Genomic DNA, 14,769 nt, shown 5'->3' on the forward strand with positions numbered 1-14,769 from the left:
ATTTGACCCCTGTGAGTAAATACATTTTTTTATATCTTTGATGAAATTTCAGGACCCTCCTTACATGACTTTTCCTAGATATGTGCGTTCTACCACCCAGTATGCTTACATTTTCAAAATCACATCAGGATAAGTTAGTATAAAGCTATTTTGCAGTTTTTCTGTGTAGGAAGCAGGCTAATTTACAAGCTGCCAACTAGTGGTCGTTGTGTGTAAATAGCAGCTTACCATTGTACAGAGGGCCTTTTTGACCCTGAGACAGCTCTTTTAGTAGGTAAGGCCCAGCTGTTCTAGTGTTAGTGGTGTGGTGTGTTAGTGGTGTGGTGTGTTAGTAGGGTGTTTGTCCTTCTCTAACAGGAGTGTGTGGTTGTGTTCCAGGATGAGAAGGGGGAGAGAGGCGAGCCGTCGTCCTCAGGGAAGGCCTCTATGAAGTCTGTGCTGGACGGCCTGGGGGACCTCTGGGACCAGCAGCAGTACGACACGGAGTACGACCTGGGCAGCTTCATGACCTCCCTCCAGTAGCCCCACCCCCTGACTCTACACCCCCCCCCCTCAGCCTGGCAGGGCCTGGACAGCTCTCTCCACCCCCCCCCCCCCTAGCCTGGTAGGGCCTGGACAGCTCTCAGGACGATCGTGGGAACCCCCCAGTCCCCCCGCCGCTCCCAAGCTCCCTGTCAGTCTTCCAGCAGACTTTTTACTCCTCCGAGACTCCAACCCCCTCCCCCCCACTATCGTATACGAAGGCCTTTTTGAGGCTGGCTACTGGATGGTGGCTGGGGTGATTTCGACCTGTGACTTATAGATTCCTCCCATCCTCCAGGTGGTGCTAGTCTCCCCCCCTCCCCCACATCTCCTCTAAGCACATTCATGTGACCCTTTTCTCACAACATAGAACTCTATCCGTTCGTTGGCCCACAGGAGGATGAATAGGAGAATAGAAGAGAAGCTGTTGTCCAGCGCTGCTCTAACCATGTTGACGTGTCATTCTGAGAGGCTCTGGCTGCAGCAGCGGGACAGTGACGGCCTGGTCACTTTGAAACCAGGCCCCAGAACTTGTCGGATTTTTAAGTTGTAAATATTTCTGTAATTGCCGGCTTCTCGTTTTAAAGGGACGGCTCACGTATTTTGACACTCACGTTTTTTTTGTTTTTAGAAGCGTCTCCCATCGATCGATCCTGGATGTTTTTTTTAGGTGTGTCTTTGTTGATTTAACGATGTTCCGCTACCTCAATTTGGCTATTTAGTGGAAGAGCATATTGGGTAAAGTAGCGTCCTACTCTAAAAAGCACCAAAACGTATTTTTAGAAACGTTTTAATGTAGTTATGTTTATGTCTCTAGACATAATAAACCCATGTCTTCAGTCATGTTTTCTCAGAAGTCTGAGCATCATTGACTGTTTGACTTCTGACTGAAACAGTCTGACTTGGGTTGGGACACCCAGAGACTGCTGTCACATTACTCAGCCAGAGTGTTGCCATGTTGCTAAATAACAATGATACACACTTAAACTATCTGGATCAGTCAACGGGAGATGGATCTAAAAACAAAAACAAATGCAAGTGTCAAAATAGTGAACTATCCCTTAAAGCTAATAGAATTGTAATAAATTCTACACACCTTTCACTATGCATCCTGTTTGTTGTCTCTTTCTAGGCTGGTGTGTCGTTGTGTTGATTGAAGACCACATACCGTATTTTCCGGACTATAAGTCGCGGTTTTTTTCATACTTTGGCTGGTCCTGCGACTTATAGTCAGGTGCGACTTATATATCAATAATTCATAATCTCTGACTGACATGAACTGACATACGGTAATCTCTGACTGACATGAACCAAGGAGTAACTTCCGCTAGCGCCTCATACACGATAGAATAGCCATTATACTTGACAATGTGGACATTAAACACGACAATGTGGACATTAAACATGATGTTATGGACCTTATACACAATGTTATGGACGTTAGAAACGATATTAAAGTCATTTATTCCTTCCAGAGGCTGTTTAACGTTGCAATGTTGTACCCGCGAGTAGCATTTTGCTACTTCCGGTAGCGCTTCATACGCGATAGAATAGCCATTATACTCGACAATGTGGACATTAAACACGACAATGTGGACATTAAACATGATGTTATGGACCTTATACACAATGTTATGGACGTTAGAAACGATATTAAAGTCATTTATTCCTTCCAGAGGCTGTTTAACGTTGCAATGTTGTACCCGCGAGTAGCATTTTGCTACTTCCGGTAGCGCTTCATACGCGATAGAATAGCCATTATACTCGACAATGTGGACATTAAACACGACAATGTGGACATTAAACATGATGTTATGGACCTTATACACAATGTTATGGACGTTAGAAACGATATTAAAGTCATTTATTACCTTTTAGAGGCTGTTCAAAGTTTCATTTTTCCTCCGCGACGCCATGTTGTTAGCCCCGCGCTAGCTAGCGGACTTTACACTCGATAATACAAGTATTCCTTAACCTTTCAGAAGAAGTTTCAACGTGAATTATGTCCTTCCTGGGCTTACAAATCCTCTCATGTCTCTTCACAGTGCCAGACTAGAGTCAAGCTCAACAGGGTCTTCTTTCCCCGCTGATTCCGCCAAGCCCGTTCCCTTGAACCATGCGACTTATAGTCCAGTGCGACTTATATGTGGTTTTTTCCTCTTCATGGCCCATTTTTGGCCTGCTGCGACTTATACTCGGGTGCGACTTATAGTCCGGAAAATACGGTACATCAAATGTTTTATGATGACACTGATGAGCTATGCGTGAACATTGTATCAGTCGATGGGAGTGTGACATACTGTTGTAGGAGTGTTAGTTCAGGAAGCTTGTTACTACTTTATTACATAACGGATAGATCCGGTCCATTGTCTCTATTGGTCAGTTTGCGTTCCAGCTGTGCTGAGATCCATGATATACGCACGGCTAAATGGAATGTAGACACATCTTTTCATATTACTCCGCGTTTGTATATATTACCATTATAGAAGTTACATTATTACCGTTACCTCGCAACCGATAAACAACTGTTCAGCGGATGAATACACTTACAATAAAACTTAGTTCCATTAAAATACATTAATTAAAAGTTTCTTCTGTGAAATATTGATAGATAAATGTGTCACTCCGCTTCACGTCGTGCCTAACCACCCCGCTAGCTGTGCCGATATCCACCATATACCACGGCTTCTCCTTCCATAACGCTTCATTAAACCAGTCACTCCCAGACCCCATCAGCCATATTGCTGTGACTGGGGAACATGAACTAGCCTACTTGTTGAATCCGCACGCCCTTTTCTTTCCAGTGATGCACTGTAGAACACAGACAGATGTCTATGCTCCATGCATCAACAGTTTCTGCCGCAGTCTTGAGAAGATTATGGTGCTCATGATTTCCTAGTTAAAGCAGATATATGTTTGTGTGTGGTGCCTCCACTCAGGTACCTACTGTAGGTAGGTCCTCTGCTCTACAATATATTGCTGAACGTATAAAAACACAACATGGAATGGTGCCTGTTCTGAATGTGAAAGTTGTTAATGGGATAGCGACGTTTTAGCAATGAATTAGTAGGCCTCTTCTCATCCTACTATCTCAGGGGGGGCGGGGCTGTGCCTATTTCAGAAAACATGTGATTCAACAAGCCATTCAGATTTGCCTCGCTATGTAAAGTGGGGGTCTCGTTAGAATCATACCGCCCACGATCCACAATAATATACGCTATTATTTTAACAATACACGTGTGAAAAAGAAATGGTGGAACCATTCGAGCCCCCGCTGGCCACAGGTCAAAGTGTTCATGGGCAAGACACTGAACCCCAAGTTGCTCCCAATGAGCGGGCCGGCGCCTTGCATGGTAGCTTGCCACCATTGGTGTGTGAATGGGTGAATGAGAGGCCATTGTAAAGCGCTTTGGAATAAGGAGCTATATAAGTCAGTCCATTTACCAGAGGCATGCTAGAATGCTTAATCTTTTTATTTTAATTTTTATCACTAGCATCTTCATTGGGTTTCAGCAGACACGGACAGAACATAGACATGGACAGAACAGGATCACATCATTAGAAGAATGCTTAATCTGAGTGGTATTTTCAGCAACAAATTCAGACATGTTTTGGGGACCCCAGAGACCGATATTAACTTGTTGAAACAAAGGGGGTTAGTGCGTATCTTGGCCGAAAGTTTTTTACCTTGGTTAATATCAGGAGAAACATAAATTCAGAGATTTAGACCTCTGTTGTATAGATTATTAGATTCAATAGTTAAATAATTCACTCCCTCCACTCAACTATACTACTGTATGTATCTTAACATTTCCAATCATACTTAAATCATACTTAAATACATTGAACTACTGCTGCTCTTACATCACAATTTGTGAAAAGTGGGTCATACGAGGGCAAAGACCGCGAGTCGTCTCGACTTGTGGCAAAAGAAGTGTCAGACCTCTGGAGGGCCCCAACACCTAGCAGTGACTTCATCTCCGGTGAATTCACCCCAGAGGAGTTCGCTGCTGCCCTCCAGCATCTAAAGCCAGGGAAAGCTCCAGGGCCTGATTCCATCTGCCCGGAGCTTATTCTCCATGCCGCACCCGCCTTGAAGTCCTGGCTGAGAGCGTTCCTCACTTCCTGTTTGCGCCAACTCAAGATCCCCAAAATCTGGCGAAGAGCCCTAGTTGTTGCGATCCCTAAACCGAATAAGCCTGAAGGGGACCCTAAGAGTTACCGTCCCATCTCTCTGTTATGCATCCCCTTCAAGATCCTCGAGCGTCTCATCTACGCCCGCATCGGACCAATTGTCGACCCGCTGCTCCCACGTGAGCAGGCCGGGTTCCGACGCGGGAGGTCGACCGTAGATCAAGTCACCCTCATGACTCAAGAGATCGAGGATTGCTTTTCGTCAAAAAAGAAGGCCGGGGCCGTCTTTATAGACCTGACTGCTGCCTTACGATACCGTATGGCATCGCGGCCTCACCTGCAAGCTGCTCCGCCTGCTGCCGGACAGGCACATGGTCAGAATGATCATGGAGCTCATCCGTAACCGCAGCTTTACCCTCACCACCGGTTGCGGACAGCTAAGCAGGCTTCGACGCCTTAAGAACGGCGTCCCTCAGGGATCGGTCCTGGCCCCCCTCCTCTATAATATATACACCTATGACCTGCCCAACACACTCTCGCGGAAGTACGCCTATGCAGACGACATCGCAGTGCTGTACTCTGCTGGAAATTGGCAGTCTGTGGAGGGGATTCTGAGCCAGGACATGCAGACACTAGTGGCATACTTCCGGAAATGGAGATTGAAGCTTAGCGAGGCAAAGACGGTGTCGGCTGCCTTCCACCTTAACAACAGGGAGGCTAAACGTGAGCTTAGAGTACACCTAGATGGAACTCCCCTGCCATGTTCCGCTGAGCCAATCTATCTCGGCGTGACATTGGACAGGACGCTCACGTTTCGCCGGCACCTCGAGTCACTGCGCAAGAAGTTAACAGCTCGTGTGGCGTTGATGAGGCGACTGGTTGGCTCGGGCTGGGGCGCCGGCGCAAGGACCTTGCGCACGGCAGCCCTAGCCCTCGTTTATTCAACTAGTGAATACTGCGCCCCAGTATGGTGTCGCAGTGCCCCCACCCGCCTCATCGACTCGCCTATAAACGAAGCCTTGCGCATTGTGACAGGATGCCTGCGTCCTACCCCCGTGGACAACCTTCCCATCCTAGCAGGCATCCAGCCCGCAGGCCTCCGCCGCATGGGAGCCACAGCACGTCTCACCTGCCGGGCCGTGGAGCTTAATAACCATCTGCTCCATGATAGGCTCACTATAACAGCGGAGCCCTCCCGGCGTCTCAAGTCGAGACACCCATTTGTGCCTGCCGCACAGGATCTCAGGCAGCAATGCAGAGATATTAACATCAGTGCGGCAGAATGGGCGGATTATATGTGGCGCGCGGAGTGGGAGGCAAACACCTCCAAACTCCGCGACCACATCCCAGTCGCCGGCCCTGAGCCCCTTGGGATGGACTTGCCAAGGCTATCCTGGGTGAGGCTCAATCGTCTCCGGACCGGCGTCGGGCATTTCCGCTCATCAATGCACAGATGGGGCTTGGCCCCAAATGCGTCGTGCGAGTGTGGCGCAGAGGACCAAACCGCAGACCATGTTATCCTGGATTGCCCGGTGTACCACCCACCCAACGGGATGCATGGTCTGTCAGTATTAGATGACGAGACGATGACGTGGCTTCTGGAGGGGTGTCCAGAAATATAGCCCGGGTGAGCCCCTCAACCAGGTCTTGGGGTGGTAAAAGGGTAGCCCCTCGGCCCCGAGCCTGGTGGAGTGGAGAGGAAAACAACTACCCATACGCCGAAGAAGAATCACCAATCCAACTGTAATCTGGGGCTGGGCCATAAACTCCTCATGATCAACCCTAATAAAAGCTCTTTTTGATGCCTATTAAACTTCTTAAACTATTAAGAGTTTGTTAACTCCAACAAACATAAAACCTGCATAACTCATTCTTGGAATGATTATACAACAATGCACTCTTTTAGCAACCACGTCTACCCTAATACAAGCCCTCATCTCTGCCTACATGCTACCCTCTGACCAGAATAACACCAAGCGCATGAAGTTTCTTCTGGAACGTCTTTTCCCAGTGTGTTCTAATTAAGCCCCTTTCACACATACCAGTAGATTCCATGGAATTTCCTGTGTCGGCGTATGTCTGAATGCGACTGACCAGCCAGTTACCCTGGTGGAGACCATGTAGAATGACCCTGGTGGAGACCATGTAGAATGACCCTGGTCCAGACCATGTAGAATGACCCTGGTGGAGACCATGTAGAATGACCCTGGTCCAGACCATGTAGAATGACCCTGGTCCAGATCATGTAGAATGACCCTGGTCCAGATCATGTAGAATGACCCTGGTCCAGACCATGTAGAATGACCCTGGTGGAGACCATGTAGAATGAAACTGGTCCAGACCATGTATAATGACCCTGGTGGAGACCATGTAGAATGACCCTGGTCCAGACCATGTAGAATGACCCTGGTGGAGACCATGTAGAATGACCCTGGTCCAGACCATGTAGAATGACCCTGGTCCAGACCATGTAGAATGACCCTGGTCCAGATCATGTAGAATGACCCTGGTGGAGACCATGTAGAATGACCCTGGTCCAGACCATGTAGAATGACCCTGGTGGAGACCATGTAGAATGACCCTGGTCCAGACCATGTAGAATGACCCTGGTGGAGACCATGTAGAATGACCCTGGTCCAGACCATGTAGAATGACCCTGGTGGAGACCATGTAGAATGACCCTGGTGGAGACCATGTATAATGACCCTGGTGGAGACCATGTAGAATACTTGTTTATACGTATATGCAATTGTAATATTTTGATTATAGTTGTTTTAGAAGCAGTTCTTTTTTGCATCTATTTTCTCCCAACTACACTTTTCATTCATCTGCCGTGATGTGGGCGCAAGGGTGGGCAATGTCCGGCCTCATGTCAACAGCTCTGGTGTCGTAACAACGTCTGTTTCCCTGCTTTTGAGAGGAGCTAGTTAGGTGTTCCTGGGGGGTATTCCACGTACGTTGATACATCAGCGTTTAGTTTAAAAAGCCTGGTTCGAGCTCATCTCGATTGTGATTTAAGTCTCAACTCGTTCCAATAAACCAATTCCGGTTTGTCTCGTCAATGATAACTCTGTTCTCGCTTGGACATGCTGGCTTTGGGCACGCGCACAGAGTAATAAGCAGCCCAGAACAGCTGATTGTCGAAAAAGAAGATACTATGATTAGAAAATGACAGCACAGCGCTCTGCTTATGGAGATTTATGAAGACGAAGTAAAAAAGGGCGATACTGCCTCAAAAGGCGAGGGAAATGGCTTGGCAAAGAAATTGCTGACAGATTAAATGCGTACGTCATACTAGCCCCTACTTATTGTTTTATTTTAAATAAATGAACATTCACTAGTGTGGTTATATTAGCAGTAGATATCAGATTATCAGGATGGCACAATGATATTAGCTGCTGCTGTCAGGTCGTAGTGTTCTTTTAAGACAGGGGTTCGAATCCCGCTTCTGACATACACTTTTTACCGTTGTCTGATGCTTGTATTCTGCAATAACAATAAAGTTGAATTTAATCTAAAAATGTATATACAATGATGGTGTAGTGAGAACTGACATAACTACAATGGTGTTTGAAGCCTTTCTGACTAGTAAATGTGTGGTGGCCTGGGAAAACCCTTCACATGGTGGCATTTTGACATTTTCATTTTTTTATATTTCCATAAATTAGAAGTTCTCAGCTATTCATAACTGGTTGAATGACTGAGATAGCCCTTTATTTTAAAAAGTTATGAGCATTTTAATGTAGCATGTCAAAAAAAGTGAAAGGGGAGAAATCCTCCCCTTTCTCCTCCGGGTCGGGGGAGGAGCCTATGCAGATCGGCCGGTCTCGTTTGTCTGCTTGTGATGCGGTGGTAGTAAGTCTGCTCGCCTCGTCGGTATGCGAGGGACAGATCCATTTGTGTGTCTTCTAGTTAAGATTTTATTACTTTATGCTTATTGTGAGCATCAGTAAACTGGCAATAACACAGGTGGAAGTATCGTCTCTCCTTTCGCTCATGTGTGCGTGCGTTGCTTAACTGAGAATGAGACACGTTCAACGTGATGTTGTTTAGCTAGCAAACTACCCGCCACAAAAACATCAAAATAAGTACTTTCTCTTTTGTTTTCTTAAAATGTTTATTCACCATAATGTAGTATGGAGTTCAAAGTACTAGAATACCACATAATATCAAAATCGCCAAAATCGCGATTTCCATCTATATTTGCTCTTTGCCACGAACGAACGCCAGCGACATCCGACGGGTTTTCCCAGGCCACCACACTAGCATTGTAACTGGCCCCTGGATTTGGCATAGATGACTATTTCTTAGGATTACTGATGGATAGATGATTCACTTACTTAGACAGATGTATTTATTGTAAATCGATTTGCATGAAGGCTTCTGTTATGCCCCAAACATTATTTTTATTTTTTTAAATAATGTCAACCAGTCTCTCCTGAGGCAAGGATCGAACCAGAAACCTGAGTGCCAGCTGGCTGCCTTAAAAGGAGCTTACCAACCAACTTACATCAGTGTCTTTAAAGGGATAGTGTGACATTTTGGCAACTTATGCCTCAGAACTAACCCGGTACCTACCAGGTTAACTGTCGAGATTAAGTTAGATGTGTGTCAAACATTTCTAACAGGCAGAAACAAAATCCTGAAAGACAGTTCCGTCAAGTGCCTTTTTGGAAACATTATGTCCAACCTTTTGAGATAGTTTGATAGATAATTTGATAGATAGATAGACATTACAAATGTGTAAAGGTGTATCAGCTTGCATCAGAAATAGCAGAGTGGGGTGTTTGGCGCAGGGGTTAAAGTGTCACAATATTGTATGCCATATTAGTACATTTCCATTTCTTGCTAATCTAAAATAAGCCCTTACTCTGTCTTTTTACCTGAGATATTACAGATCAACTGAGTAATACAAGTGTAATCCATACAATTAATAATAATAATAATAATAATAATAATAAGTTGTATTGGTGACAACTGATGATGATAAGACCTAACTGAACCAGAGCAGAGAAGGAAGAGAGGAAGGTGATGAAGAGGACATGCAAAAGACGACAATGTTTCACAGCGTCATACAACTACGTTTAATAAGATTTGCTTATTAGTACAGAAAAGGGAAAAGTAAGGTGGGAACTACAAAGTTGAAGCAGTAGTAAGCATTAGCAGCATAGAGCTCCATGGATTTAAATCACACTTCTACTGCAAATTCAGACAAGCATAGGTCCAAGTCAACAATTTCAAAGCCTTGTCAAGATAGAACCAGTAATCAAACCAGAAATAAAAGATAACTTAGAAATAACTTTTAAATAGTACATTTTAAAAGTCATGGGTTGTATGAGAAAAAAATATTGAACAAGTTTTCCATCTTATATATATTTTTAGATCACAATATGATGATGAGGCTTAGAATGTCCATGAAGCACGTGAATATATACTATCCAAATCTAGTGTAACATGACATATATAGGTATATTTATAGTGAGGATTATATGAAAAAGATAATACACAAACAAGTACTTAGTGGTATAAGTGTAATACTGACCCCAGAAGGAAAGCAACCATTAGTTTAGTACAAGAGATGGGTTAAATATAACATCACCTGTACAAACTGGTATTAAAGGCAAGCCAGAAATAACATTCTCAGATAAGCATTTGAGGCGGTCTTTTTTTCTCTCTCTTTTTGGAGACCATAGAACAGGAAGGGATGCCCACACTTCATATGGAACATGTGTGTGTCTTAAGGAATGAGGGCCAGAGAGGGTCAACACCATAAAGGTAAAGGGGGTTAGTGGCTATCTTGGCTGAAGGTTTTTACCCTGATTAATAATCAGGATAAACATGAATTCTAAGATTTAGACCTCTGTTGTTGTATAGACTATTAGATTCAATAGTTCAATAATTCCCTCCCTCCACTCCACTGTCTTAACGTTTACATTCATACTTAAATACATTCACTAGTGGTTCCTGCAGGGGCCAACCCCACATCTGAAGTTAAAGGAGAGGATATGTGACATGATTGAAGTTTTATGGAATTAATCTTAGATGCTTCATATCCATAGAAGTGTTGTGACATCTACTGTACTGTATAATACAGTACAATGGCCATACAATTACTGTACAGAATGGGGTTGAAGTTGTGTTGTTGTAGCAGAAGCAGTATGAGTGGTTAGTTGTGTTGTCCAGCTTACACAATATTACAACATACCCCATGTACGTATTCTCCATTCTGTTTGTTAGATTTACCCGTTCATTTGTTTACATTGCCAATCACTTAACATTACCAACCGCCATGGTGATATTTTTATTTTATTTTGTTTCTCCTTAGATCATTGTCACACTAATGTAAGCAACATCAGCCAGTTTACACAAAGCTTTGCATTTCAAAAAATCTAGACACTTTAGTAACAATATTACAAAGGTTTTTCAGCTTCAAAAAACAAAATAAAGTAAACCAACAAACACGTTTTTTTTTTTTTAAAGAATTAGCATCATAAAATTAATTTATTCCAAGTAAAAATACAAAATGATATTAATGACATTGACCAGATATGAAAGTCTCCCCCAGAAATAACTATCAATGGTTGAGAATTAAGCCTGTAAAGAAAATACCAAATAAAAATGAAAATATGTAATCTTTTATTTTTTAGCAAAAATCTCTAAAAAATAATGAAAAATTCTCAGTACAAAGGCTACATTACTACTGTAAGGTACTAGCATGTAGAGTAGGTAAAGACACAGTAGAAAATGATTTTAGTGAATCACAATGCCTGCAATGAAAATAAATCTGCAATAAAGATTTATGCCTCTTTTTCTTTTTTTTCTTCTTTTTTACAAACAGTACAAACAGTATTGCACATTACAACAAAGAATCAAGGTTCTTAAACTTAAAAAATGGGACTACTTCAAGTCTTGCGTGAATAGAAGGCCACCACTCATTTGATGCACCTCAGGGGCTTTCGGTCAAGTTAAACACTTGTATATTCTGATTTCAAAAATAAGATTCTTCTCCATCTCCATCTGCGTAATAGTCTCAAACAAACATCTTTTTTTTTTTCTTTTTTTTTTACAATGTCAGGCTAACAAATCTGGGTATATGTTGCTTTTACAAAACAAAAGAGAGCACATACTTTTAGGAAACATAAAAAAGTTTTCTTAAAAAAATAACATGAACAGAAGATCTCTTTCACAATTCTGGTCAGCATAGTAAATGATTGATTATAAATATACAAAACAAGGGAAATATCTTCAGTTTTTTTGTCTACACACCTGATAGAATAGATATCTATGTAGATCTATGTATTTTTTTTGAATTCACGTTGTTTTCCTTGGAACACTACCGCTCATTCCATGTTTGTCTTAAGGCCGATTCATGCTTCATCGACAACAACGCAGCCAGGGGTCTGCAAAGGTTCGAAGGTCACGCAACTATTGCAAAGGTTGCACAGGGGTTTGCACTCCTCTTTTGATTTCTTAATGAGATACCGGCCTCACAGATGTTGCACATCATTGATTGGTTGATTATTGAATGAAGGCGGAGCTGAAATAGTTCTATTGGTAATTTAAAGCACCGAAGAACCGAGAAAAACTATCCTGATGTAAATACAGGCAGCCTTTGTTAACTAGCTAGCTAGTTAGCTTTGTTTGTTAACTAGCCATTACTGCTACCCTGCACTGCACCATTAATTATGTAATTGGTCATATGAAAGCCAAATGTGTGTTCTATCTAGAGAACATGACTATGCTTGTGCGTAGGCTATGCAGAAATATGAATTACAGAGTGCTTGCGACAATGTTGCGCAACGTGAACTGCGTACTAGTCTGACAACGTGAACCGCGTACTAGTCGTACTAGTCGTACAAGTGAGGCAGAAGCATGGAGAGGCCTTAATGACATGGTTGCCACGGCAATAGGGACTTTTGAAAGTAGCGATGGTTGAAGGGACGGCTACGGCGTTCGAGAAGTTATACGTTGCGCATGCGTGATTCTGTTTTGCATATCCTGCCGTTGTAGACGTATTTCTGAGGACGGCAAACCAGCGTTCTCCCGTAGTAGATAGTTGGGCTACGACGGCTGGATTTGCATGGTGCATGGTGACAGAATGGTGCATGTTTTTTGTTTTGTTTTTTTTCTTCTGCTGTAGCGTCCCTTCAACCATCGCTGCTAAAAGTCCCTAATAAGACGAGTGGGTAACTTCCTCTGTAATAAGGTAGACTCTGTACTTCAGCTAACTACATTATATTAAAGTTATAAAGCTCTAGCTCCTTCGGTTGTTGTTTTTCAAAAAATAAAATTTAAGATAAAAGCAAATAAGCATGACAAAAATAAAAATCATCCATCTGTTAAATCATTTCTCTTGCAGAGTTAAATTAATATATATATTTTTATCTGAATAAACTTACTTAAAAATATCAATTTCTCTCCTAGTATATTTCAAAATTGAGGTATTGCAAAAGATCATGTCAGTCAGAGAGCAAATTCTTTCGTTTTTCTCTAAACCCAAAAAAATAGCTGACTGTTGAAAACTGTCCAGATATAAAGAGTAGTGCATAACAAAATGTTTATTATAGAGAAGGAACAAACATAGAAAACCCTTCTGGGCAGGGAAAGAAATAGAACAAAAAAACACCCAGAATTCACTTTGATAGGGATACTTATTATTACTCATGGTTAGCCTCTTTTTAGTCTTTTGTCTATCAGTAAAAAAAAAAGTATCTTCTGTTTAGTTTTGATTAGTTTTCCTTTACAAGAAACAAATCAAACATCCACTCTAAAGCTAACAGTTTGCGACTAAACCAAGAGAGGAGAACTGCAGGACGCCAGCACAGGACGATCACAACACAAACGGGGAACGACACATCTACTCACAACGTTGGAGAATCCAGTTGGATTGTCCACAAAACTGCCAAACCCAGTGTAACTTAGCCCCCACCTCCACTAAACCAACCCCAACCTCAGCAGTCAATATGTTTTTTTTTATGTTGCATTCGTAACTACCAAATGCCTCGCTCCCTCCCTCCGTCCCTCCCTCCATCCCTCCCTCCGTCCCTCCCTCCCTCCATCCCTCCCTCCCTCCCACCCCCCATCCCATTCCCCAGCCCCATTCAACTGCACCCCGAACCATTAGGCCTTTTGATAAACAAAAATAATAATACGTCCACCATTTTAGCAGGTCAATATTCTACTTCAAGCTTTGCAGGAAAATCTGGATAAATACGGTAACCCAGCTAGCGCACAACGTTATTCCAACCCTGTCACCATGTTAGAACGTGCAGGCTGAGAAGGAGCTCAGTTGCTAAACCACAAGCTTCCAGTAGCTTCAAAGTTCTGTCTTTCCTCTCATCACTGTCTATCACCACAACGACACACATGTATCTACTTTGCACATTGAGCCCCCAGTCAATCATTAGCGCAGCCTCATCTGTGGGCTCTGTATGTGTTGGTGGTTGAACTTGAACATCTGAGCTCTTTGGTTTTTTGGGTACATTATTTTATGCTTTTGTCAATAGTAAAAACAGCGGTTTAATTTTTCTCAGAGTCAAGCTCGCTTTATTCTGTCATATGTCATAAGTGTTTGGGTTTTACTGTGTGTGCGTAGGTCTGTGTGTGTGTGTGTGTGTGTGTGTGTGTGTGTGTGTGTGTGTGTGTGTGTGTGTAAGAATATGTGTATGAGATACCATATGTGTGCATACCCTAGTTATGAAGTTTCACAGGACTTCTATGTCGGACATCAACAACAGTTAAAGCGAATCACAGTTCTAGGCATACTCAGACCTAACTACATATGGTATAAAAAATTGCACAATTATATCGACAATCACTGCAAAAAGTACTTCACCTATCATAGACAGTTTTAAATGATATCCTACATCTAATTGGTTTCATGATTAGAAAAATGTTTCTGCATAAGGCAGTGAACAGAACCAGATGATAGTCTGCTCACACTGTCCTATGGCATGGCTACTCAGCCAATCAGATCGCTGATGTAGTATTTCACTGCAGGTGTATATTATTCTTTTAACAATCTTCCCTGTTGTGTCCAGTCTCGTACATCTATATTGTGTTGTGCAAACGTGGGCAGAGTTGAGTAGTAGACATGATTGTGAGATCCTATTG

The 14,769-nt window shown here is 42.8% G+C and overlaps 1 protein-coding gene across 1 annotated transcript in view; it reads left to right on the forward strand.

Moving 5' to 3' along the window:
* The window catches only part of btaf1 (BTAF1 RNA polymerase II, B-TFIID transcription factor-associated), a 43,808-nt gene extending 42,230 nt beyond the window's left edge, over nucleotides 1-1,578 (forward strand). Inside the window, exon 38 of the mRNA XM_080550216.1 lies at nucleotides 379-1,578. Coding sequence (XP_080406342.1) covers nucleotides 379-522 — 144 coding nt within the window. The 3' untranslated portion in view covers nucleotides 523-1,578. The remainder of the gene's footprint in view (nucleotides 1-378) is intronic.
* The last annotated feature ends 13,191 nt before the right edge of the window (nucleotides 1,579-14,769 follow it).

This window comes from Nansenia antarctica (assembly GCF_963989245.1).
Source record: "Nansenia antarctica genome assembly, chromosome: 1".
NCBI classification, from domain to species: Eukaryota; Metazoa; Chordata; class Actinopteri; order Argentiniformes; family Microstomatidae; genus Nansenia; species Nansenia antarctica.